Source organism: Sturnira hondurensis, unplaced genomic scaffold (genome assembly GCF_014824575.4).
Source record: "Sturnira hondurensis isolate 20B ecotype Veracruz unplaced genomic scaffold, ASM1482457v3 Scaffold0001120, whole genome shotgun sequence".
NCBI classification, from domain to species: domain Eukaryota; kingdom Metazoa; phylum Chordata; class Mammalia; order Chiroptera; family Phyllostomidae; genus Sturnira; species Sturnira hondurensis.
Genome location: NW_028073751.1, coordinates 2,084,194 through 2,111,686, shown reverse-complemented (window position 1 = coordinate 2,111,686; position 27,493 = coordinate 2,084,194). Strand labels below are relative to the sequence as shown.

Here is a 27,493-nt window from a genome sequence, read left to right as displayed (position 1 = left end):
TACTTATGCCTTCATCTTGACCAGAAGTTCATTCTTTTGATATTGTCCTTTGATACACAAATTTTAATTTTGATGGTGTTCAATTTATCTATTTTTTTATTTTATCACCTGTGCTTGTGGTGTCATATTTAAGAAACTATTGCCAAATGTAAAGTTATTAAGATTTTCCCTATGTTTTCTCCTAAGAGTTTTGGCTTTTAAATCTAGATCTTTGATTCATTTTGAGTTCCATTTTTGTGTATGGTGTAAGGCAAGGGTCTACTTCATTCCTTTGCATGTGGTTATCCAATTGTCCCAGGATGGTTTGTTGAAGAGTCTGTCCTTCCTGTAGTGAATATGCTTGGCACTCTTCCTGAAAATAATTCACCACGTATGTGATTGTTTGTGGGCTCTGAATTCTATTCCATTGGTTTGTATGTCTATTCTTATGGCAGTACCACACTATTTTCATTACTGTAGCTTTGTAGTAAGTTTTGAAATCAGGAAGTATGAGTCTTCCAACTTTGTTTTTTTCTGCTCTGGGTCCCTTGAAATTCCAAATGTATTTGAGGGTAGTTTTCTCCATTTTTGTAAAAAACATAATTGGGATTGCATTGAATGTGTATATTGTTTTGGTAGTACTGTCATCTTAACAATATTAACTCTCTAGTCCATGAACATGAGATATCCTTTTATCTTTGTGTCATTTTAATAGCTACTAGGGCCTGCACTTTAACTTGTTTGACTGTTTTAAAAGGGATGTGAAAGGCTTTGTGGCTTGAGAATATTGAATTTTGCTGGTTTAGGGGATGCTGATAGCATCTGTGTTCAGGTCTAACTGCAGGTGTGGTTTAGGAGTGGATGGTTATAAAGGCTTATACAGATTTGGGCCCATGTCTGTCCATACACAAATCAATTGGTTAGTTTCCTTTTCTTCTTACTATAGCCAATCTCACCCTATACAATCTGTTATCAAGTTGATAATGAGGAAGAAAGAGACAGGACTGGCTCAGTTCCAATAAAGGCATGTCTCCCCTTGGGTAGCTGTACTCCTTACAGGAGTAGAAATAGACAACTATAATTATTTTCATTACAGGAGATGGAGTCTTCAGTCACATTGATTTACCCCTGTGGCAGGAGACCTATAGTATCTCTATGTGGGAAATGTCTGGCATTCATTGAACAAGTGACATCATGGAATCGCAGTGCTAGGTGATCAGGCACCAAGCTTCCTGTTGAACTTCCATTTTCTGTGTTTGTATTCATCAGGTCTCCCTATGTCTCCCCAGGGCCTGGTCCTATCTAGAATGGCTTCTCTGGGCATGCTGCTTGGGCTACTGATGGCCTTTTGCTTCACCTTCTGCTTCAGTCATCAGAACCCAGTAAGTATCTTATCACAAGAGGGATCCCAGTTGGGTTCCAAAAAGCCTTTACGCTGCCAGGCTGCTGTGGGAGTAGGGTAAGCTTTTATTTTTCTTATAGGAAAGTGGCCAGCACTGGATCACAAAGTCTGAATATTTCATCCCCTCTATCCCTGAGTCCTCTGGGCTCTGTTTAAAGCTCACAGTACATTTTCTCTTTGGGGAAGGTATGATGATAATGATAATAATAATATTAATAATATGAAACGGGCCCTGGCTGATGTAGCTCAGTGGATTGAGCGCAGACCTGCGAACCGGACGATCGTGGTTCGATTCCCAGTCAGGGCACATGCCTGGGTTGCAGGCCAGTTCCCTGCAGGCCAACTCCCAGCAGGGGACGCACGAAAGGCAACCATACATTGATGTTTCTCTCCCTCTCTCCTTCCCTTCCCCTTGAAAGATAAATAAATAAAATATTTAAAAAAATAATATGAAACGTATCATGTATTAGAGATTGCTATTAAGTGCTTCATATCTCTTCTCAATTAATCCCCCCAATAATACTATGAAATAGACAACTATAATTATTTTCATTTTGAAGAGGAGGATACTAAGGCTAAGAGATTTTAAGTATCTTGGCCAAATTCATGCAGCCAGTTTGGGCAGAGCTGGAAGGTCAGGGTTTCCCCCAAGAGCTGGTGCCTATGTGGTAAGCATGAAGGAAGACTTGTCCTTCCTCTGCTCCTGTCTTCCTTGTGCTTTCTCAAGTCTGTCTGTATCTCTGTATTCTCTTCTCCTCTCTTCTTTTCTCCCTGTTCCTTCCAGGCCTCTCTTTATTAACCTAGGCTTCGTGGTTTAGGGTTTCTGTCATTGGCACAGACAGAAACAAAGTGCCCGAGAAGGTCCTGAGCTTGGCCTGGCTGCAGCATGCTAAGGCCCCTGGCCCAGTTTCTCTTGGCCTGTCTCGGCAACACCCTGCCCTTGACCAGGTCCTAATGTCCTCTCTTTCTCCGCCCTTGGGAAGACTTGACTGTCAGTTCTGACAGCTTTACCCTCCCCTGGAAACCTTCCCCAACCCTGGGGACTCCTACTAAATGTTGGGTAAAGTGCTGGAGGCTTTGGAGCAGGAGAGCCTTGAAGTGTAAATAACAACTGTGATGAATTTAATGACAGTCCAGCTCAGATGAGGTTCACCTCTTGGCTTATGGCAAACTTCCACCTTGTCTCTGAAGTCATTTGTTTTCTGTCTGCATTTCTCCTCACTTTGTGGGGCAGGAGAGGATGTACATTTGGGAGTTATGAATCCTTTTGAACTTTTAATGTTCTCTAGAATTTTGTTGGTACTGTTTTTTTGTCCTCTTCTTCAAGAGCAATGAGAATGAGATCCCATTGGCCCCTGAGGGTGAGACTGGCCACAGCATGAGAGTTGGGGCTGCCTTTGGCATAGCCTGACTCAGAAAAACACCCACGTGTCTTAGGGGATCGGGGTTGTTTCCCCCTCCTCACCCAACCTGCAGCTCATGAGGACCTGAGTGCTCCCCATCGTGAGCTTTAGCAGATACACAGTTAATAAAAGCATGCTGATGAATTTACTTATGGACTGTGTGTAAGGAAGTCCCTTTTGGATAATAGTCCAACCAAAAAGATGAGCTTTCAGAGCCGTAATTATTCTGGCCCATTTATATTAATTCTATTGAGTCTAGTCTCAGAAAAATGTTAATACTGACTTTCATCAACAGAAGCTGCTTTTATTCTTATGTCTGTTCCTAAGCTGTAATCCATTTGTCATAATCTTTCATCATGCGCTAAGCACGAGTAGAAGTTGAAGCATCTTTTTTCTCATACCATAAAAATTCCTGCCCTGATGGCATTTAAACTCTAAGTGATGCAGCCAGCCACCTTCACAACAGTGAAAATGACCATCGGGTGAGGTGGGGGTGGTCATGATCCTTTCTTCAGAGCCTGAAGTCCAGGCAAGTGCTTCTGGAGACCTGGAATTGTCCTCCCTGAGGGCATTTGTGAAGATTAATGGCCACCCAGGAAAGGTTAACTGTGCATATCAGGTATGATCTGGAGCTAGTCTTTCTTCCTGGCTCTTGCTGTGGCACCTCCCTGGGTGCTGTGTCTTAGGAGCAGTGTGGTAGCTGAAGTGATATGGTTGTGTGGTATACTGGCCTTCAAAAAGGTGGTGAGTAATGGAGGAGGTAGTGAGACCCAGTGGAAGGAGCACAGACCTTTGGTAAACTCCTTTTGCCACCTATTTTGGCACTTTGACCACTTCTAAGCTTTGCTGCCTTATCTATACAATAGGGTTGGTACTTCCCTCCTAAGATTTTAGTATAGATCTAGTGTGACTATATATGTATCTTAGCATTGGGACTGGCACAATAAGGTGAATGAGTGGTCAGTACATGTGAGCTGTTATTTTTAGTAAGAGGTTGGGCTGCTTCTGGGGTTTAATTTAGGGCTCTGTCAGACATGCTTCTGTCCCAGAATGTTGCCCTGGCAGCGTGTTTTTGTCACACAGCATCTACCAACCTACCATTAGAGATTCATTCATTCTTTTGGATCTTGAAGTTTTTGATCTTTAAGAATCTCTTATTCAGATGCAAGTGCAAGAAAGTGTGACATGGTAAGCTGTTGTCAGCTAACACCTTAGCTGGGATTTCTTGCCAGTCAGTTGAGAGGAAATTGGTATTTGGAGTGATGGTGGCAGGGAGAAGAGAGCTGAGGATTCAGCATGGAAGGGAGCTCCCAGAAGCCAGATGAGAGGGCACCAAAGTACAGTATTTACTTCAGAGCTGACCAAGGGCGGCCTGGCTTCTCTAACCTCTTGGTCTTTCTTTCCTATTCAGGACACTGCCTGGGCAGAGGGACTAGCCTTGCTTTCTTTGGGACTGTGGTTTCTCACCTGCATCCATGAAAGCCTTTCCTTGGGAAGGGGGCTGTGCTAATAGATGTGCTAAGGTAATCCCATTGCCCCTGCTTTACTTCCTCAGTATCCAGGACACAACCTTTAGGACACATGACTAAGAACAAAAGCACAGAAGTTAGTCAGAAATCATGCATGGGCTTTGGAGCCAGGCAGGTCTAGACTTAAATCTCTGCTCTGCCAGCATTGTGATTTTGCACAGGCCCCGTATCCATCCTCATCTGGAAAATGGTTATAAAAGTGTGTGCTTCACAGATGAAACTTGGCTGAGTTGTGAGGCATGGAAGATACTTTACCCCAGTGCCAGGCATATGGTAAGAAGGGCTTAGTAAATGGTAGCTACTGTTATCATAACAACTTCACCCCTTTGATGTTGCTTTTTCTCAAGACCTTTTGTAGAATTCCTCTTTTGAACTAACTTATGGTGTGTTCATGTGACTGAATCATCTTTAGTGAGTCCAAAGTCGCGCTGAGCCAGATTTGGTGAACAGGGTGAGCTGATCAGGTAGGGGAGCGTCAGTTTTGTATCACCCCCACTAAAACCTGAGGTATGCTGCAAAATAATGACAGATTGTGTGTGTGGGGTATGTGTGGTTGTGGCTTAACATCTCGTTCAAAAGTGAAAGTAGACCCTGGCTGTTGTAGCTCAGTGGATTGAGCACGGGCCTGTGAACCAGATGATCACGGTTCTAGTCCCAGTCAGAGCACATGCCTGGGTTGCAGGCCAGGTCCCAGTGGGGGACGCAAGAGAGGCAACCATACATTGATGTTTCTCTCCTTCCCTTCCCCTCTAAAGATAAATAAGTAAAATAAAATAAATATTTTTTTAAAAAGTGAAAGTAAAACGAAGCCAAAAAACATTTTGAGCAGTGATAGGATTGTTGCAAAAGTGTCTGGCCTTCATAAGGCTTGAAGTATGTGGCTCAGTGGTTCATTATGCTCCTTCTAATTCTTCTTGAACCTACTGATAACCTTATTAAAGAAATCTAGAAAGAGAGCATTTCCCATCTGTTACTCATTAAAACAAACATTAGACCCGCCTAGATTTTGTGATATTCTCATCATCAGCATTCTTCTTGCCTTTTTCTGCTTCTCTCTTAGTTTTTAAGAAAATATATTTATTTATTTTTTAGAGAGAGGAGAAGGAAGGGAGAAAGAGAGGGAGAGAAACAAGATACATCTACTGGTTGCCTCTCGCATGCTCCCAGCTGGGGACCTGGCCTCCATCCCAGGCATGTGTGCTGGCCAGGAATTGAACTGGTGACCTTTTGGTCCGCAGGCCAGCACTCAGTCCACTAAGCTACACTAGCCAGGGCTATAATTAGTTTTTATTGTGTTTTTTTTTTCCATTACCATTTATCCCTGCTTTATCCTCTTCCACTTCCTCCTATCTGCTTTTCTTGGTGAGAATATGGTTGCTTGTTTATAGCCACAACTGCCAGGAGCTACCTGGTTAATAGATACATTAAGGCAGGAGTTGTAATTTAAAGCTTATAGATGTTTAGTTTGGTCTTCTTAGTGTTCTAAAAATAAGAAAATTTCACATAAAAATCTAGTTTCCTGTTTTCAAGTTGAATGCCTTCATGGCAGTGGTGGACCAGCACCTGCATTCCTTAGTTAAGGCAGGAGGGCTTCAGCTTTTACAGTTCCACCACTCCCTGTGGCTTTATGCCTGACCCACCACACTCGTTTGTATCCATCCCTGCTTTTGACCCACATACATCTGAGGTGAATTTTATTAATATTCTCCTAGTCCCATAGTCTAGTGTATGATACTTCAGGTAGAGGCTGACCAGAGTGGCTAGGCCCTGGAGTAATAGGCTCCAGGTACTTAATGGACAAGGTGGTCTTTGTTCTCGAATGTGTGGCTAGTACCTGGCTTCCAGCAGACTCAGGTCGTTTAGACTTGGCCTCAGTCCAAGGCATCCAGAAGACATACCCGTCTTTTGGAGGGGGTGGTGTTCCTTCCTTCCTTTGATGATTACAAAGTAAAAGCCTGTGTTAGGGGGATACAGGGCGAAAGATGACACAGAGCCTGTCCTCAGGAACTTGGCTGTTGGAAGTTTGATGTTCCTGCCCTCAGAGCATGTCGGGTGCTCCTTGTCAGTGTGTCTGCTCTTTAGTCTCACGAGCACATATTCTCTTCTGTTCCTAGTATTTTTTTGAGCTCAGATTTGTGCAAACCTCAAGGAGAAGGAGTAGGAGGGATTCGTGGGATGTGGCTGCCCAGGTGACCACAGCCCAAACCTGACCTAAGTGATGCCGTATTGTGTATCTCTGTTGGGAATCATAGCTCTGACTCGTCCGGCCTGGACCCTCTGAGTAACAGCTACTGTGTATGCTAGTGCTTTATGTAATTTACAAGCTAGATGTTATTGTCTCCTCTTCACAAATGTGGAAACTGATACTTAGAAAGTTAATTAACTTGCCTGGAGTCCCAAGAAACTGGGATTTGAACTTTACATTATCTGATACAGAGCTTGAGCTCTTATTATGCTATAGTCATTGCCTCTCATTACTTATGATGTGATTTCAGTACCTCTTTTTGCCCAAGATAGTTTCCTTACTAGTTCTTAATAAAATCTGAAATCCTGCCATCTGAATTTCATGTTTTCATTTCTTGTTAAAATGTAAATCCTTGTAAGTTCTTTGCATTGTTATCACCAATGTCTTAAGATCTTAACCTTTCCTCTGACAGTTAATTTAACGTCAGACCTGAGGGACCGAGGCAGTGGGAACACGTCTGGAGCTGTGGCACTGCTTGAAAGAGATGCAGTGTTACTTCCCATGCAGGGTTCGAATTGTTGGGAACCAAAATGAGATATATATATATATATATATATAACGTACCTAGCACAGGTTTGGGTTCATGGGAGGAATCTGTGAAATATACTTACTATTGTTAGTGGGAGAATTGGGAGGTGGAGGAAAAGTGATTGCGGGGGAGGTGGGAGGGCTGAAATAACATCCCCATGTGCTGGTGTGGGTTCCTCCTTGCCCTCCCAAATGTAATCTTCCAGAGCTCTGGAACCCCCTGGTTCCAATTTCCTGAGGCCTTACTGTTTTTATGTAAGGACAGATTTAAAAACGGGACAGGAAAACTGGGAAGGAGCAAAATGAATAACACTTTGTATTTATCTTGCATCTCTGTTTCCTGAGCTCAAAGTGCTCCACTGACACCATCTCATTAATCCTCCATGCTCTCCATAGTGTGGAAGGAAACAGGTTTTAGGAAGAGGTTTCCAACCTGGGCTGCTTCCTCTCTCAGCCCAGATGGACTCTCAGCTTCCCATCTTGCACCCTTTACTCATGGGTTGGAATGTCCCAAGTGATCATTTATCCACCATAGGCATCCTGGGGAATTGCCAGGTACTTACTGTGCACTGTTGGGCTGCTTGGGAATCATTTGGGTCTCAGCTGCTAGCCTTTGTACATCTGGGGTAGCCATTTGAGGCCTTATTGCCTGTTGATATGTGTGTTTTCTTTTATAAATATATATATTTAAACTATAAGGGTGATAGATACGAATTTTAAACATCAAACAGTGTATGGTAGCATATCAAGTAAAAAGTGAAAGGCTCTTATTATTTCTTTTTGCTAATCCCTCTTCCCCGAATGTTCCCTTAGTCCCCTGAAGATGTTATGAAACCTGTGGACTTTTTCCTTATGCTTATACAGAAGTGCCGTATACACACAGCATGTGCGATGTTCGTTTAACCATATTGCCTCACTCATATTGGTTCTGGGCTAACCTCATGAAAGGTCCAAACATGGCTAGAGAGGGGAGGAGGAGCATAGAGGGGAGAGAGTACCACCCCAGGCCATTTTCTTTCTATTGCCTTGTGCTTAGCCATTGTCAGTCATGCTCTGTGTTTTTTTTTGTTTTTCTTTTTCTTTGAAGGAGTTTGCGCTGACCAACCCAGAGAAGAGCACCACCAAAGAAACAGAGAAAAAGGAAACCACAGCAGAGGAGGAGCTAGACTCCGATGTCCTGGAGGTGTTTCACCCAAGCCATGAATGGCAGGCCCTTCGGCCAGGTACCAGCCCTAGCCCTGTCCCAGTGAAACACATTCTGAATTTGGATTGTGTGTATCCTTTGTCCCCACAAGGCTCCTTTGAAGGAGCAGCCACTCATTAACCAGCTGGAGGGAAACGATATGGTTCATCAGAGTGGTGGCTGCTGCTGCAGGGCTTAGGGACCTTCATTTTCCAGCAGAACAGAGATTTCAGTGCCCTCGAAGGAAGGCAGGTAAGTGGGTGGCCCGGCTTTCTGAGCAAGTGATTGAAAACTTTCTTTCCTTGCACTTCTGAAGCATAGGAGAGGCAGTGACATGTGCCTCCCTCTGCAAATGCTATTTTGGGCTCTTCTGCTCGGCTCAGTGCTGCTGAAATATTGTTCACAGGAGAGTCCTGAGCACTGGTGCGGGGCAGGAGTGTTCTTTTGCTAAAGGAACCTGTGCCAAGAAACAGGGGCTGGTCCTGGCCTGATTTTTAAATGGGGCATCCTTAGAAGGAACAACTTTCCTAACCTTTTTATGAACCCAGGCCCAGGGCTTAAAATAATGAAGTAGCCAGAAACTGTGGAGTGTTTATCATATTCAGGTACTGTTGGTACTTCATGTGCATCTTGTTCAATCTTCATATAATAGGACCTGCTATTATCTTTATTTTCCCAGGAAAACATTGAGGTTTAGAGAGGTTATGTAACTTGACCTATGTCATTCAGCTAACTTGTCCTATGTCACTGACCTTAGAGCCTGGACCTATCTTCTTCCCCCTTGTCCTTTTAGTCCCAGTTGTCCTTGCCTGACTGTGATGACACCTGGGCCTGTTCTGAGGAGTAGGCTGTTTGCATTCTGCACTGTGGCAAGGTGGATGGCAAGCCCTGGCAGCTGCCACAGTGTGGTTTCATCAGCTTCTTGCCAATGTTTATTACCATTCCCTCCCTGCCTCCATTGGTGCTCTGCAGCCAGGGATAGCATTTGCTGTGCCAGCCAACTTTCTTGTAGTAATATCACTCCTGTTGGGCTTGCGTTGCTGCCACGGAAGAGTGATGAAGCCCTAGGGGAACCAAGTAGGAACTAATGGGGTTAGGTAGAGGGAGGCTTTAGGAAGAGAGGTACTGGGTTCCGCAGATCCAACTTCTGTCTGCCCTCCCCTAGCTTCCTGGAGAACTGAAGAGCCTGGTCCTTGCAGACTAAAACTAGAGGAGTTCTCAGGGGTGGGGATAGAAGACATGGGCAGTATCTACTGTTTTATGTGGTTGAAAGTGCTTGTAACACTTGAAACCAGGCAAGTGCCTGGAGTAGGTAGAGATCAATGTCCTGTGGCTCCCACTCCTGCCCTCTCAGTTTCTGTGGTACCCATCAAGGCCCTGGTCCACATTGCAGAGCAGACCTGAAAGTTCTGACCCAGGGCCCTTACCCAGCCTTCTGGCCAGTGGAGCTGCTGTTAATGGCTGACAAAGAACCCCCTCTGTAGCCTTGGGGGGAGAGAACCAGAGCATGTATGACATGGGCAGGCTGAGCTCTGAGTGCTTCCTAGAGAATTAGAGTAGAGCGTTGATTTTTACAATTAACTTGATGCCCCGTTGACATCTTCCTCTGTCTTCTAGTTTCTCAAGAGCCCCTTGTAAATTCTTCTGCCCCAAATTCCCTAGAAGCTGTCCCGAAGGCTGGCGTATTGTGTTTGAACACAGACACTCAGGCCCCACAGCTTAGGGGCAAAGCAATTCTGCTTTCAGTTGTGCCTGCCTCATTTTAAGAGAGTTATTCTGACTCTGGTGCTCGGGAATGCGACTAGTGAAGGAAGACAAGATTCTCTTAGGCCCTGCTGTAGGATTGAGGTGTTCTGTGTGTATATTGAGAAGTTTTTATATGAATGCCTTTTAGTAGGAAATTGACCTCACAATGGTCTGTGTGGATAGCTGGCACTTGTCTTCAGTCAGAGTATGATATTTAATTCACCACATTCTGAATGCTGCCTGGGAGCTTCCAACACAGCTACTTAAAAGTTAAAGGAATGTACCCAGACCTGGGAACTTGTCTGATGGATAGATAAATGGGGAGGTAATATAGTTTTGTGGTTAGGAGGATTGACTTTAGATTCAGCTGGTTCTGGGTTCAAATCCTAGCTTTGCTACTTAGGGGATCTTAGCCGAGTCACTGAATCCTTTTGCCCTTCGGTTTCCCCATTGGCGATATGGGGGAAATGTCCTGTCCTACTTGCTGCAGAGGCGGCTGTGAGGGTTCTCGATGTGAAGACATCACTCAGTTCATAGCAGTTTTGATTTTTAAATGGTAATTTCTCCATTTGTGCCACTTCCTCAAGTGGATTGTGGAATTGGGTGCCAGTGAGAGTGGGTGATTATGTAGTCTTCCTGTCCTTTCCAGCCTTCGATGGTAAGAAGGAGAGACTTCCATGGTCATGAAATGCTTTCCCTCTCTCCCTCCTCAGAGATTTTTGAAGAGGCACAGGAGGGGTCAGCAGAACATTTCCTGCCAGAGTCAGGGGCACAGCACAGGAAGATGGTGGTGTATCTTTTGGGGACCTTTAAGAAGATGGCAGAGTGGCTAGTTTATGTTCATCTTAGTTCAGTGCCTTCTGTCCCCACCAGACCTCTGATGGGAGGACCTCAGCTCTGTTGTCCTCAAGCCTCCAAGGAGGAGATACTGGTGTACACAGTCTGGGTTCATTTGAAGGCCAATTTACGGTCATGAGTTGGGATATCAGGGACCAATCCATGACTTCATGGGTCTTTCCATCAGGCCAGGTGGGAATTGGGCTCTAGCCACTCAGCCCTGCAGGTCACTCTCTTGAGAAATGCCTGCCTTTGGTTTCACTGTCAGCATCCTCACTGTGAGCCGTTTGTTCCTGGAAGTGATTTTCTTGTCTCTCTCTCTCTTCTGGTTTATTTTGGGATCTGTCTCACCTTATGGAAGCACAGTAAGCATTTGAGTGTGCGTTCAGCATCAGCTGTTCACAAGCAAGCGGAGGAAAGCTGTTTGCTGGAGGTCCTGTGGGTCTGGGCAGGGAACTCAGGAATTTGTCCTCAGGCTGAGGACCCATGAAACTCAGGGCTTTGTGCCTGTAAACTTGTTATCATGAAGCTGGTCACAGCCATATACAGTGGGGCTTGTGCCCCCTGGGCATTTTCTGAGATTGTGTTTAGTGCCAGACACTGTACTGGTAGCCAGAGATATAAATAATAGATCACATGTAATGAGCATCAACTGTGCCAGGCATTCTTTGAGGACAGGTGCTATAGCTACCCTCATTCTTATAGACAAAACTGAATCTCAGAGAGGAACACTGACTTAGCCAAATGACCAGTAAGTGGTAGAGTCAGAATTCAAACCTAGCTTTGTCTGGCCCTAAGCTTGAGCTCCTAGCCACTGTGCCATACTGTCTCTTTCAGTAGTAAATGTGCCTTGACCCCTGTTTTCCAGTAGTGCATAGTCTCACAGAGGCTACAGAGACAGAAAAAGGCCCCAAAGTGCCTTTTGGATGTTCTGGCGGAAGTGTCTTGTGCTCAGTAAGGGCATGAGGGAGGGATGTGGGGAGGTGAGGGCCTTCTTTCTCTATCTCAGATCTTGGTGGAGTAGTGGGTCAAATTTTATAATGCTGAATCCGTATGGTCTTGGTCAGGTTGATGAGAATCTTTAAACCTTAGTTTCCTCATCTGAAAGTAGGGATAAAAATATCTACTTCGCAAAGATGACGTGAGACTAAAACAAGATTAACATGTGTTGAATGTTTCACACAGGGTCTGGCACATTGGAAATATTCAGTAATTGGCTGTAGTTGTCATATGAAAAAATATACCTTTGCTGTCTCTCTTTCCCTTGGGATCTGAAGGAGAAGTGGAGGCAACAAGGCAGCCTGGACAAAGGCTTGCTTGCTGCTGGCTCATTAACTAGTGCTGCAAGTTGGCCTCCTGAGGGCTCAGGAAAGCGTAAACTTGGGGTTCCTTATTGCCCTAAGATGATTTGCAGGAGGCTGTGAGAACCTCTGAAATATTAGTGGTAGCACAAAGGGCCCATTTGATGGGAGCGTACAGGAAATCTTTGTAGGAACATGTTCATGTGAGGGGGGGGTTAAAAAGAAAAGAAAATCCAAATCATCAACTGATGAGAGCAATCCAAGAATTATAGAGCACCAGCCATCTGGTCAGATCATTTCAGATATGCATGAGCAATGGGAGGGAATTGAATTTTAAAAACCTCATTTATAGTAGACCAACTACTCTGTTTCAAGTGTTTGGAAGAGGAGTCTGATTTCCTGCAGGCCCTGGACATCTGTCTGAAGGAACACTTGTCTGCTATGCCTTTGGCCCCTTGCAGCTTGGATGTGGCTGTGTGATTCTTCCAGTCCTCCAGCTCGAACTAGGTGTCCAACAATTCATTTTAATTCTGGTACCGTATACCTGGACTTAGTGTCAGATCCCACCATTTAATGGCTTAGTGCTTCTGCCTCTGTTGCAGACGCATTGCAAGCTCCAGGCCACTTGTCCTATTTGACTGACCAGCTATAGGTTGAGGTTTCCCATGACCCTCTTCTCAGGTTCAATAATTTGCTAGAACAGTTTGCAGAACTCAGAAAAACACTTTATTTACATTTATTGGTTTACTGTAAAGGGTAAATGGAACAACTCAGGAACAGCTAAATGGAAGAGATGCATAGGGCAAGGTGTGGGGGGAGATGTTCATAGTTTCCACACCCTTTCTGGGCATACCACCCTCCAGCACTTCTGTGTGTTCACCAGCCTGGAAGCTCTCTGAACCTTGTTGTTTAGAGGTTTTTATGAAAGTTTAATTACATAGGTGTGATTGATTAAACTATTGACCATCAGTGGTAGAACTTAAATACCCAGCCTCTGCGTCCCTGCCAGTAGGGGGATAGGGCTAAAATATCCAACCTTCTAATCATAGCTTGGTATTTCCGCCATCCTAAAATTATCTAATGGCCCCTTACCAAGAGTTATTTCACTGGCACAAAGTCAAGAATAAAAAAAGATAATCAGCACTGACCGGTGTAGCTCAGTGGCTTGGGAGTCATCATGTAAACCAAGAGGTTCTTGGTTTGATTCCTGGTCAGGGCACATGCCTGGGTTATGAGCCAGGTCTCCGGTTGGGGCACATGCAAGAGGAAACAGATTGATGTTTCTCTTGCACATCGATGTTTCCCTCCCTCTCTTTCTCCCTCCCTTTCCTCTAAAAAATAAAATAAAATCTTTAAAAAATAAAAAAGATAATTACTCAGGAAATTCCAGGGGTTTTAGGAACTCTGTGCCAGGAACCAGGGATGAAGACCAGGTATACTTTTTATTAAACCACAGGCTGCTATTGAGTTGTACTAAGGGGTCAAGCTTCCAGTGCTTTCTGCCACCTCCCCAGCTTTGTGGGTGGGAGTTAGGTGATCTTCCCTTTCTCCCCTAGTGTGGAGGGATCTTCATTAGGAGTCATCTCATTCCCCAAGATGGTTCACAAGAGTATGACTTGCTTCTGTCCCTTCCTTCACACACAGGGGCACCCCCTCCTCCCCTCCCCTGCACAGGCCCATGAGCAGTGGGTGTTCCTACCTAAGCTCCTGTATCTCATCAGAATGGTGCAGTGGGACTTCTTGGCTGCTACCAGGAGGTAATGGCCTGAGGGAAAGGTATAGGATGGGGCCTCTATTGTGTGATCTTTCACCCTGGCCAAAATGCAGTGGTGGAAATGTGGAGCAGGAATTGGATAGAGGTAACAGCATGGTTTTGTGTGCTGTGGGGTAGTCTCTCTCCTCTCTTAAACACAAGTTGCTGTCTCCAGCAATTTTTTAGAATGAAGTGTTCAACAGGAATTATATTTGGTGCTACCTCTTTCTGTATAATGCTTTCTTCCCCAACTTTGAAGCCTTTCAGGTCTCCTGGGGATTCCCCAAGAACTTCATTTGTTCTTCTCCTCTTATACCTCTGGCCCATTTTCCTCATTATTGCCACCTTCCCAGCCTTTGTTCAGCATTCTCCACTCTGAGCATCTCCTTTGCTCCTTAGTAATATGAGTTAGTCAGGGGGAACTGCTTGGGGTATAGCAGGATGCCAGGCCTCTTGAGGCCTGTAGGAGCAATTTCTGAGGCTCCAAATTATCTTTTACTGGGGGACAAAAGGATGGAAGGCATGAAGGTACCAGAAGGTTCCGTGAGGACAGTTTAGATCTCTTCATTTCAGAGAGACCTCTTTTCCCATATGTAGAGTTCTCCCAGGATGGCTGACCACTGTCCCATAGCAGCCAAATCCCACAACCCCTCTAGGGGAACAGGTGGAGGCCAGGGCAGGAAGGCTGTGACCTCCATGACAGCCACTACCAAGGCTGAGGCCACTTTGAGACTAGCTGGCTGAACTCTGCACTGAGCATCTCTGCCTGGGCTTTCGCCTTCATTACATGGAAGTGGCAGGCCAGGGTCCAGTTTGCAATCTGTGGACTTGGGTGGTAATGGAGAGCAGCTGTTGGCTGTCCGCTTTCTAATAAGCATTTGTATGCTTAATGCTCACCCTGGGCCCCTATTGTCTTCTTCCTTTGCTTCTCCCATCCACCTGTTCTCTCTGAGGTTTAATAAAGAATGTTTAGCAGAGTAGAGTGGCACAGTCTTAGCTTTCAAAGATTAGGTACTCAAACTGACTGAAATGAAAACCTTAGACTGGAGTAGAGATAATGGAAAACTAGCTGCCAAAACCATTTCCAGCCCACATGCCCAGGGCTTGGCTTTAGTTCTGACAATCTGTGTAGCCTTGACTTCCCTCTTCCTCTAATATTGGCCTCACCCTGCTGGCAAGACTGTCCAGGCTGTCTGCAAGGTTGGGTCTAGCCAGGCCTGGGAATAGCTCTCAAGGGCTGGCCTAGAGCTGGAATGAGAGGCGCTTTTCTAGAACCTGGCCCATTTTTATTTTTGGCACATCACTGGAGGTGTGAACTAACCGGTAACTTGAGGGGAGACAATATTTGACTAGGTAGAGAAGAGGACAGGCGGGAAACATGAGTGGAAGGGGGATGACATGGATAGAGATGTAAAAGCGAGAGTGTGTGTACCTGGTTGGAGAGGCAGGGGTCTGTAGGGGAATAATGGGATGGTGGTGGTGGGAAGCTTAGGGGAGCGATGGGAGGGAGGGAGGGGAAACGAGGAGGAGAACTGACAAGACAAATACATATTAAGATGTGAAAGTAAGTTTAAGCTCTGAGTGAACAGTTTGAGTTCAGTCAGGGTCTGTGTTATGAATGGACGATGAAATGGAGAAGGTTGATATAAATTACTAGGTTTGAGAATAGTGGAAAAAAGAGAACCAAAATGATAATTTTAGAGCTAGCCACACAAAAAACTTGTTTATTTCATATTTTGTACATTTGTTGAACTCCTTTGTTTTAGGGGTAGTGCTTGGTGCAGAAGATACCATGGTGGGACTTGATAGAGTCTCATCTGCATGGGCTTATGGTGTAGGAGGACCCCTAAACAGGAGTATAGCTCTGTGAGAGCACAAAGGAGGGCTCTGATGGGAAGATTTCCCAGAGGCAGGGTCGTTGAAGCTGAGTAGAGAGAGCTTTTGTGTATGCGGAAAAGCAGAGGGGCAAGGAACCAGTGGTGACAGATTTGAAATCCCAGAGAGGAGATCGCTGATGAGGCCAAGTTGTTTACGTGCCGATGGAAAGTCTTGGCCTTGTGAGTATGATAAGCCTTGGAAATTAGAAGCGGAGGAGAAGAAAACAAGGAAAAGTGGGAGAGATAGAGAAGGAAATTAAGAAAGCTTCCATTTGATGTCTTCAGTTTTCTGAGCCACACCAAGGGTGGGGCTTCCACCTTGGATGATGAAAGAGATTTGATTGGGTGCTTGAGGAATGGAGAGGTTAAGTAACACCCCTGTGAGGAAGATGCTTAGACATTCATAAGGTTAGAACTAAGCATTGCCCAGCATTAGGAAAGGCCCAGTTGATCTCCGAGCATTCTGACTTGGTAGTGGGCCAGGATCAGTGGCTTTGGTGACTTTCTAGAGCAATCTGAGCCCTGGACAGTGGATGGCTAGAGCATGAGGAGTGATGGACAGATCATTCAGGGATTTTCTTTGGGGGTTGGTGACTGAAACCTTTGTGTGGCCTATGGGGCAAGCTGGAGGGCTTTACTGGAAACTCCTCTGAATCTGCTCCAACCTTTCCTCTTCTGATACAGGCAACGTCAAGACTCTTGGAGGCCCCTGGCAATGCCCAAGGTCACAGAGGAGGTGGCGCCCTACTGGCCACTGATCTTCTAGGCAGGTCTGAAAAGAACGTGAGTGAATCACAGCTTGTGTGCAGGGGGCTCTTTCGTAAGTCTGTTGTTGCTTGTGCTCTCTAATCAGGCTGATTGTATTTCTGTTCATGGTAGGATTTTGTTTTGTTACTGTTCATAAACTAATAGGTTGTCGATCTTGCCTTATTTCCCATAAATGTTGATTTGGGCAAACAAAGATTGAGTTGTATTTAATTTGTTTAATTCCAGAATAATCTGTTTCTGTTTTGTGTAATGCAGTTGTTTGAAAGGAGAGAATCATTTCTTTGGATTAAGAAGTTTTCAGATTTGATTATCTGTGGCCATAATTAGTTTTTCTGGGGAGAGGTGAGTTTTAATGGAATAGTAATATGGTGTATTTGTAAAGTTTGGTTTTTTCTTTTTTTTTTTGCTTAGGAAAAAAGAAAACTCTTTCTGTCCTCAACCCAGGAGTCCCCTAAAAGTTGCATAAACATCATCTTGTTAATTCTTACTTGTTCTTCATCCTGATTTTGCCAAGTCAGGCTTTTGGACGAAGGGTGACAAGGTTGTCCAGTATTTCATGGCCAAGAATAACTGAGGCAGAATAGGGCCCAGGAATTCTAGTCTAGCTGTTGGAGAAGGGAGGAGAAGTAACATTTTTTGGGAAAGCCCCTCATGTTTGGTGCTTTGTGTACATTATTTAAGGAGGCTTCAAGGTGCTCCACAAAGGAGTAAGTTACCTCTTTGCATGGTCTCTTTTGGAACTCATGTTTGATCGGTGAATGAGCGTTAGGTCCCATTGCTTTTCCTAGGATTCCCTTTCTTCTGAAGATAGAAACGGCAAGATCATTAATTGAAAGCAATATTATTTAAGGTGGGGACAAAATTCTGTGAACTGTGGGGGAAATTATTCAAGAGGTTTCAGAGTTACTCAAGCTTCCCCATCTTCATTTCCTAGGTTAGATCATAGGAATAGATCCAGATTCTCCAAAACATTGTGGAGTAAGTATCCCTGTGTACAGTGTAATTCGAGGGCTATATACTGGTTTCAGATTCCCACTGGGTTAGGCAGCAGATGGAGGAGAGGCTGGAAGAATTGTTTTGTAAATACCATTAGTATTTTAACCTCTAGTATTTGATCCAAATGGCTAGCTGAGGGTTCCTTGGAGTTAGGTATAGTGTATTTCAAAGGGAAGGAACATTTTCTTGCACAAACCTGTCAGTAATAGGGGTATTCAGATGAAATATTTGATTTACAGGAGTCCATGTTATTGATAGGGTTGAGCGGTATACTTGGGGGGGTGAAGAGAAATGGGGAGAAGTAAGAGAAAGACAAATCAAAAGAAGGCTTAATCTTTTCGCCTATTTGCTGGTATTATCTAACACTGCTTATGCGTATCAGTGAAATTCTTGATTCTATAGTGGCTCAGTTTGAACAAAATGTCTTCTCTCAGTCTCTTGCTCCCCCCACACCTTTCTCATTTTTACACTCTCAGCTTTCTACCTTGCTGCTTGCGCTCTTGCCTTCTTTCCTCCTTTTCTATAATGATTCTACCTGCAGCTGAGTGGCAGGTGGCAGGGATGGATAGACGTGGAGGTATATAGCTGGGGGAATATTTTCTTGATTCTGCCAGCATCAGAGAAACTTCCAAGCCAGTCCTTTCAGCCACATATTTCGCTGATCAGTTAGAAGGAGAGGAAAAACACATTAGCATTGTCAGAGAAGGGATTTGAGGAAAATGAAGTCTTTGGAACTGAGTGATCTAAAGTTATAAGCATTAAAAACAAATCCTGGCGTGCAGCTGGGGTTTTTCCCGGCCTGTCCGCCACAGCCCTGTCCCTTGACACACCCTCCCCCCTGTGCAGCACGAATGGGTTGTGTCTCAACTTTGCCAATGAGCCTAATGCTGAAGAGGAGGCTCCAGCTTGTGTTGCCTGTCGTTGGGCACTTGTGGGCATGACATGGGAAGAAGTAACCACAGAAGGATGCATGTGTTCATTTTGCGTCCCTCTCTTCCCCTCCCCTTGTCCTGTGACCACAATGTCTCAGTGTACTTGGAGCTTCCTTAGAAGAGAGTTCTTTTGAGTTGTACACAACCTACTTGCTCATATATTTCCCATCTGCCTGGTACTAGTTGGGAGTGAAGTCTCAGGAGAACAATGGCCTTTTCTTTGTCCTTAGGTTAGGAAGGTGTCATCAAGAGAAAAAAATTTATGGTTGTGTAGGTAGAATTTAGAAATTAAAGTGGATTAGTTTGCCTCCTTTAAAAAAAAAGACAAAATCCTGGAATGCCCTTTCTTCAAAGAGACGTGTCTTTCAGAGAGGGGATTGATGGAGGGTAGAATCCAGTCTGTGGTTTGGCATCTAGCTGTCACAGTGACATGACAATACAGGTAATAGAGTGTTGTAGTCAGTCCGTCTGGGTTCACAGCTCAGCTCTGCCTTTTACATACAGGTGGGTAACCTCAATCAAGTTACTTAATTCTGCTAAGATTTAATGAAATATCCTATAATGAAATATCATCTGCAAAATAGAGATAGTAACAATACTTACTTCCAAGGGTTGTTTTAAGTAGTAAATAAGGTGAGCATATGAAGTGTTTAGTGCCAGATACATAGTTAGAGCTCAATAAATGTTAGCTTATTTTTTAAAAAATGTATTTGATTAATTATGCTATCATAGTTGTTCCATTTCCCCCCTTTATTCCTGTCCACCCTGTATAACCACCCCCACCCCCAGCATTTCCCTCCTTTAGTTTATGTCCATGGGTCATACATCTAAGTTCTTTGGTTTCTACATTTCCTGTACTATTCTTAACCTCCCCCTGTCTATCTTCTACCTACCATTTATGCTACTTATTCTCTGTACCTTTTCCCCATCTCTCCCTGTCTCACTCCCCCACTGATAACCCTCCATGTGATCTCCATTTCTGTGATTCTGTTCCTGTTCTAGTTGTTGGCTTAGGGTTTTGTTTTTGTTTTTTAAAGGTTTTGTTGTTAATAGTGAGTTTGTTGTCATTTTACTGTTCATATTTTTGATTTTTCTTTTTCTTAGATACGCTCCTTTAACATTTCATATAATAAGGGCTTGGTGATGATGAACTCCTTTAACTTGACCTTATCTGGGAAACACTTTATCTGTGCTTCCATTGTAAATGATAGCTTTGCTTGATAGAGTCATCTTGGATGTAGGTCTTTGCCTTTCATGACTTCAGATACTTCTTTCCAGCCCCTTCTTACCTGCAAGGTTTCTTTTGAGAAATCAGCTGGTAGTCTTATGGGAACTCCTTTGTAGGTAACTGTCTCCTTTTCTCTTACTTTGCTAGATTGGGGAAGTTCTCCTTAATTATTTTGTCAAATAAATCTTCAACTTCATGCTCTTCCTCTTCTCCTTCTGGCACTCCTGTGATTCAGATGTTGGAATGTTTAAGGTTGTCCTGGGGGTTCCTAAGACTCTTCTTATTTTTTTACATTCTTGATTTTTTATTCTGTTCTGGTTGAATGTTTATTCTTCCTTCTACTCTAGATCATTGATTTGAATCCTGGTTTCCTTCCCATCACTGTTGGTGCCCTGTACATTTTCCTTTATTTTACTTTTCATAGCCTTCATCTTTTCCTGTAATTCGTGACCATATTCAACCAATTCTGTGAGCTTCCTGATTACCAGTGTTTTGAACTGTGCATCTGATAGGTTGGTTATCTCTTTGTCACTTAGTTGTATTTTTTCTAGATGTTTGATTTGTTCTTTCATTTGGGACATTTTTTTTTTTTTTGGTCTCAGCTGGCCTGTTATTTAGTAAGGGGCAGAGCCTTAGGTGTTCACCAGGGTGGGGCAATCCACATTGCTGCGTTGTGATTCTGTATGTGGGACGGGGGTCCAAGAGGGAACAGTGCCACTTGCTCTGCTCTTTGCCAGTTTATAGTCACTTCCTCCACCACCCTCAATCAGATTGGGCCCTTCTGGTGCTGATTCCTGGGTGGGTGGGCTTGTGTACTTTCTAGGACCCTATGGGTCTCTCCAACAAACTCTTCTGTGAGGCTGGGAGTTTCTCCCATTGCCACCTCAACTCTCATAGGTGTTTTCAATCAGTGGTTTGAGGCTGTATTTCCCTGCACTGGGCTGTGGCATCTATCTTGGTGTCCCCAGTTGTTCTTCCTGGTTTATCTGCACATGAATGTGGGACTGCCTGGTCCACCAGCCACCACCTTGCCCACCCAGGTCCTCCAGCTGCTGCCTTGCCTTCCCCAGTTCTTTAGCCGCTGTCTTGCTGCGAGCCCTCTACACCCCAGCTGCCCATCTCTGCCAATCCTACTGGTCTGGATGAATGTTTCTTCTTTAACTTTTTGGTTGTTGAATTTCTGTACAGTTCAATTTTCTGTCAGTTCTGTTTGTGTTTTTTTTTAATTTGTTGTTGCCCTTTTGGTTGTGTGAGGAGGCACAGTGTACCTCCATCTTGGCCGGAAGTCAATATTAGCTTCTGTTGTTTCTATTATAGTAAAAACAAATGGTTATCAGGCAAACCTAAACTGAGGTACAATCTAAAAACATAACTGACCAGTACTCTTCAAGTATGTCCAAGTCAAGAAAGACAAAAACTAAGGAGCTATCACAGGTTGAAGGAGACTAAAGAGATGTGACAACTAAATGCAGTGTGGTATCCTAGGTTAGATTCTGGAATAGAAAAAATAATACTAAAGGAAAAACTGGTGAAATCTGAATAAAGTCTTCAATTTAGTTATTACTATTGTACCAATGTTAATTTCTTAGTTTTGACAATTTTTTTGATTACATAAGATGTTAGTATCAGGGGGAGCTTGGTGAAGGATATATGGGAACTCTAATCTTTTCTCATCTTTAAGTCTAAAATTATTTCAAGATAAAAAATTAAAACAAAGTAAATGAATGTCCAAGTGACCTGTTAGATAAAGGAGAAACTGACCAGGGTGGAGCCATACATAGCAGATCACAGCTGCATCTGCCTCACCTCCTGTATCAGAGAGAGGGCTCCTACTAAGGCGCCCTAAGGCCTGCCTTGTTAGCCCCTGCACATCTGCTGAAACCAGAGTTCTAGGAAGATAATTGGTCAGGTAACTACGCAGACACACACCCAGGTCTCATCCCTGCCATAGAGGGACTCGGGAGGAGGCCACTTATTTGGCATCAGAACTGTGCAAGCCTGAGTGGTCAGGGCACTTGTCTCTGTTCCTTGGAAAATAAATGAATTCTATCTGTTTTAGCTCTCTATCTAAGCACCAATTACTCTGGTACTATGTTTGCAGATTGTAACGCCTACCCCTCTGCTCATACTCACTGTGTGATCGTCCAGAAGAGAGGAAAGTAAGCTCAAACATAGCTCTGCAATAATTTATTTTCTTTCCTAAGTGCCTTGCTTTTGCACAAAGCTGGCATTTTGCTTTCTCTTGGGTGCAGAAGGTACATGCGTTTTTCTTATGAGTAATGTGGCCATTTCTGTCATGCGAATAGCAAGGTTTGTAGAAGAAAGTAATTTTTATCATTGGGAGAATGTGAATCTTGGAATTTTTATTTTTGCATTGAAGGCAGCTGTTGGGGTGGGGGGAGGTCTGGAGAGGATGAAGTCTTTCATTCCAGTTCACAATTTTCTCACAAGTATTTACCCTTCAAACCCCATATTTTCTAAGTTAAAAAAAATCAATGCTAAAAAATGTTCTTTGTATTCTAACTCAGTGACTAGGTATGCTGCTTTTTGGTACTGATTTACAAATTTTATTGTCAGACCCTTGGAATGTGTGTGGATTACTCAATAGTGTGACAAATGGCTGGGCTCTGAATTATCTATAGTATTAAAGGGAGTTCATAAACCATATCTCTCTATAGGTTATTTGAGGTATAAGACTGGTGAGCTGTCAGTTCTCTTTTAGTCACACGTGACTAAAAGGGAAAGGAGAGGAATAGTGGTGTGAGGCAGAAGTGTTTGGCTCCAGATTGATCCAAACTACCTTTGCAGGCTTGTGAATGCAAAGGCTGGAAGTGGATAGACCTTGGGTATTGATTGGGAGGATTGGGAGCACTGGGGCTAGAGGAGAGAAACTGCTTCAAACCACACCTTTGCTGCATCTGCTCAGGCTAGGGTCCCAGTGGTAGGACTGCTTCTACTCTCCTGGGGCTTTTATTTAGTCAAATAAGTGGCTTGAGACCAGATAGTCCTACACCCTAAGAGGGCCTTCCACACTCCTGCCCCCAGCCCTGACCAGCCACTTGTGCTGATGGATGTGCAAACCCTTTATAGACGGTTTGGCACTGCTCGGCTTGTGGAGCTCATCTGTCGCTTTTGAATGAGCAACTTTATGTTTACAGCTCCATTTCCCTTGCACAGAGAAAAATTGCTTCTGCTTTCTGAGGCAAATGTTTACCTTCCCTAGGGAAAGGCACTGTTCTTTGGGGGTAATATCTGCTGGTCCAACCCCACCCCTTGTGGGAGCATAAGCCTCTGCTTAAGGGTGGACTGGAGGAGGTGGCCATTGGAGCGTGCACAGTTGCTACCGGGGCAGCCATCTGCCAGTTTTTCGGCTCACAGCCTGCCTCTGAGCTGGCTGTCGGAAGTGTCTTACTCCTGGGCCTGCATGCATTATGCACAGCCTATTCCTTAAATGAGCTTTCTAAGTGTGTATAACTCCTTTCTACCCTGTTCTGGTATGGTCTGCCTCAGGGCACCATTCAGAATTTCCCCTAATTATGCTGGAGCTCAGCTTCTTAGTGTCTAGCATTTAGAGTTTCCGGTAATAGCTGACTTTTTTGTTTGTTTGTTTGGATGGAGTTTTAAAATTGCAGTGAGGGATTGATTTATGGTTATAGGAATATTTGTTTCTCATAGGGAAATTATGAATACTGAGATGATATAGTTTCATGGCAGTACTGTTTTAAACTCTATCAAAGCTGCAGTCTAGCCTTCCTGGCTTCTTCCAGAGTGGGCCCTTTGTAATTTTGGAAGGCTGTTTCAGTATTAGAATGAAATCTGCGTTTCCAGTTGCAGACCACCACCTTCCCGGCATATTTTCTCTCTCCTCCCCACCTTCCCTTCCTGAGATGGAGTTTTTTCACATGATGCTTAGGAAAAGGAGATTATTAATGTGACTTAATCCTCAGCCACAGATCTAGGGTTCTTGCCTTCCAGTAAATTTTGGCAGGCAGGCTATGTGCATGAAGAGCACATAGGCATGCCTCCCTGTCCCTGCATTGCTCCCCTCCTTCCTTGCATATGCCTCTTGGGTAGAGTCTGTGGTGTCCAGCTTCTTATCTCTTTTTTTCCTTCCAAGAAACCACTGCTTCTCTTTTAATATCTATGAGGTATAGGGAACAGTCACTCAATATTTCATAGATCTCATAGAGAGACCTGTGGGAAGAATTCAAGTCCTATGGTTTTTTGAGTGCTTGCTATGTGGTTACCACTGTGTTGAGTACAGTGAGAAGACAGCTTAAACACTAGAGCCCAAGTAGCAATCCATTTGAATAAGAAGGTAGGCAGTCTCACCCTTCCACTCACAGGTGTCTTTGTGTCTATCATTAGAGTGTTGACCTAAGTCATTTAGGCCTCCAGACTAGTGCCAGTGAGGCCATGAGGTTGTTGAGAATGAGTTACTAATGACATTGGGGGGAAGGGAAAGGGAAAAAGGAACATTGGGTTCTAGAAAATCCTCAGCTGTGAGGACTTGGTTAAACTTTTGTTTTCTTCTCACCAATCCCTAGGTAACTCAAAAGAACCTGAGATAACAGAGTGGAGGGCAGAGTGACACTTTAGGGGACCAGAAACAAATCTATGGTGCAGAGAGAGAATGATGCTCACCCACCAACAAGAACCTGTTAGAACAAGAGAAAGGAGTCCCGTCCTCAGCCTGGCCATCCAGGGAAACCCATGCCGGGCCCACTGTTGGCATAGTCTAGGAGGGAGTGGTGAGCCAGCCCCTCAGAGACTGCTCCTTAGAGATAGTATTGCTACTCTGAGTCTCCTGTTCCCCTCTTCACACGCGTAGACAGCCACAGGAAAGCAGAGGGTCCTGCAGCAAGGATACTGACCATATGGGGAGGGACTTAGGGCAAGTCTGGATCAGACCAGAAGTGGCTTCTTTTTACCTTGACCAATGGGAAGTGCTTGTTTTAGGAATAGTCTCCTCATCCCCGAGTCTTTGTAGGTGTGTCTGTAGCTGAGCCTCTTCTTTCTAGTCTGATCTTTTTGGGCTTTCCCCCCCATCTTGGGCTTCAGCAAATTGACCTGCTGGCAGATTCTGGAGCCTTCCCAGGCCTGCAGCACATAGGGTTTAACAATGACAAGATCTGTTGTAGGGTTGCATTTACTGGTGACCTTTGATATTACCTTCTCCGTAGTCCATAAGTGCCCCACAGGGGCTTCTTCAAGGGTCTTGGCTTCCCTTGAACTTGATGCCTACTCCAAATCATACACACATTTCTGCATTTTTTAAAATTTTAAACATGGTTGTTGATGGATTGGAGTAATGGAGTGTGGGTTTGCTTTTCTCTGCACTGTAAGTGCAGTGCTGCTAATTTTATTCTCCATACTCTGTCTCTGAGATGAGAAGGGTCCTCTGTGCCCAGGTTTAGTATTGCTGTGTTGCTGGACTCTCCTGGCAAAAATTAGGCTAATGTCTCTAATGACTGCATTAGCCACTGAAATGAGGTTCTAAATTGAAGGCACAACACCGAGTCTCTCTCCAAGGTATTGCCTTGTTCTGGCTTTTATTATTCAAATTCATTCTCTCAGTGATTCTCTGCAGACTGACTGGTACACAGGTTCAGTGCAGTGCATTGTACTAGCTGAAAGGCAAGATCACTTTTTAAGAGGAGGGAGAAAGGAAAGGGAAAAAAAGCAAAAGATGAATGCTGTGGTACAGAGTCAGCAGCTTGTCTGTTCTCAGAACTACTTGGGTGGTCTGTGCAATGCCTAGAGGTAGGAGAGGAAGGGACCAGACCTGGGATGGAGTGGAAGGGATGGCATGAGGGTTGGGTGATGTGAGTGCATTAGTGGCATTGGTGCCTTATGAGTTCACCACACTTCCTCCTTCCCTTTCATGTTTACTGAGCACCTACAGGGTGCTAAGAAAACGGGTGAGAAACCAAAGAAAAACACACTTGGATCTTTCCTTCCTAGTCTTTTTTTAAAAAAAGTTATTATTTAAAATCCTAACACAAGGACGTTCATTAATTTTTGGAGAAGAAAGGAGTATTGCGGGTGGTGGGGGGAGAGAGAGAGAAACAATGATATTAGAAACATTGATCTGTTGCCTCTTGTATGTGCCCCAGGGATTGAACCCACAACCTAGGTATTTGTCCTGACTGAGGATCAAACCCGCAACCTTTTGGTGCACCACCTGACTAGGGATCCAAGTGACTGAGCCATCCAGTCAGAGTGAAGCTATTATGTTAGTCTTAAAGTTTCACTGGTTTTCTCTCTGTCTTCGGTGTGTGGATGAGGAGATTGAGGGGACAGATTTAGGCTTATGATTTTTGTTTTTTATATCAGAATTAGGAGCCTTGTAGCAGTTAGATGCTTAGAGAGCTGAGAATTTGGCCCTTACATGTTTGTTTAAAAAATTTTCGGTTGAAAAAGTAATGCTTTTAAAGCAGAAAACTTGGAAACCTAAAAAAACACAAAGGGAAACAGCAACAAAATCACCCTTATTCCACTCTCCAGGTATAAAGATAACATTATGACTTACCTTCTTCGGGTTGTTTACAGAAGTGATGTCATTCTGTGTATGATATTTTGAGGCACTTACTTTCCCTTCAGAAACTGGGGGCCCTGACCAGTGTGGCTCAATGGATCAGGTGTTGACCCACAAACTGAAAGGTTGCTGGTTCGATTCCCACTCAGGCCACATGTCTGGGTTGCAAGCCAGGTCTCTGATTAGGGCCGTGAGAGAGGCAACCACACAGTGATGTTTCTCTCACACATTGATGTTTCTCTTTGTCTTTCTCCTTTCCTTCCCCTCTCTCTAAAATCAATCAATCAATGAATCAATCTTTAAAAAAAAAGAAACTGGGAGCTAAATTTTGCAGTTTTGAAAGTTTAGAGCCTCTGGCACATAACTAGGTGCGCAGTGAACATTTTCCAGGTGCTGGTCTTTTTCAATTGTATGAATATACCAAATTATGCTTAATTGATTATTACTGTTGTATATAGATGGTTTCCAGTTTTTTATTGTTACAAATAATTCGATAGTGGACACCCACATATATATGTGTGTGTGTATATATATGTATGTACACACACACACACACACACACATATATATATATATATTATATATATATATATATATTATATATATATATATATTTGTGCTCTCTATCTTCTTAGAAGAGATTCTTCAAAGAAGTGCTCATTTTTATGATTCTTTTGCCCAGCATCTCAGCTGGAACAGCCTCTTGTCTGGGCTGTTAAGATAACACCTTGGTTTTGAGTATCTCTCAAACCTGTTCTGCATCATATATCAGATACCCTGGGATTTCCTCTCTCTATGGTTCCTGAGTACTTTTCTCTTGACCAGGAAATAGCTGGCTCCAGGGAAGACTGGGTATAAAACACAGGACACACGTTCTCATTTTTTTGTGCCAAGACCATAGGATCCCCAGGGACAGAAACATTGTCATCTACCTCTTTGATGGAAGCAGATATTGAGTGCCTGCCCACCTGTGTACAGCCCAGTGCCAGATAAGGGAAGAACACAAAACAGGTCCCTGCTCTCAAGGAACTTACTGATTAATTGGATAATGGTGTTGACACAAAACAATTCACACATATTTATTGAGTGCTTGCTGTATGGTAGGTACATGTGCCAGGTTGTTAGGAGACTGGAAAAGAATGATACTGTTTTTCTTAAAGGAAGCTGCAGTATATATAAGAGCTATATAGAGGTAAAGCTAATTAACATACAGGTCAATCAGTGATAAATATCTAATTGTACAGATAG

The 27,493-nt window shown here is 43.9% G+C and overlaps 1 protein-coding gene across 4 annotated transcripts in view; it reads left to right on the top strand.

Annotated features, from left to right (window-relative positions):
* Positions 1–27,493, top strand: part of SIL1 (SIL1 nucleotide exchange factor) — a 238,163-nt gene that overhangs the window by 65,552 nt on the left and 145,118 nt on the right. For 3 of the 4 annotated variants that reach the window (XM_037061441.1, XM_037061422.1, XM_037061416.1), the window contains exons 2-3: positions 1,269–1,361; positions 8,174–8,309. In XM_037061441.1, the coding sequence (XP_036917336.1) occupies positions 1,287–1,361; positions 8,174–8,309 (211 nt within the window). In that variant the 5' untranslated portion in view covers positions 1,269–1,286. Of the gene's footprint in view, positions 1–1,248; positions 1,362–8,173; positions 8,310–27,493 lie in introns of all 4 variants that reach the window. The other variant, XM_037061431.1, reaches the window with a different exon arrangement.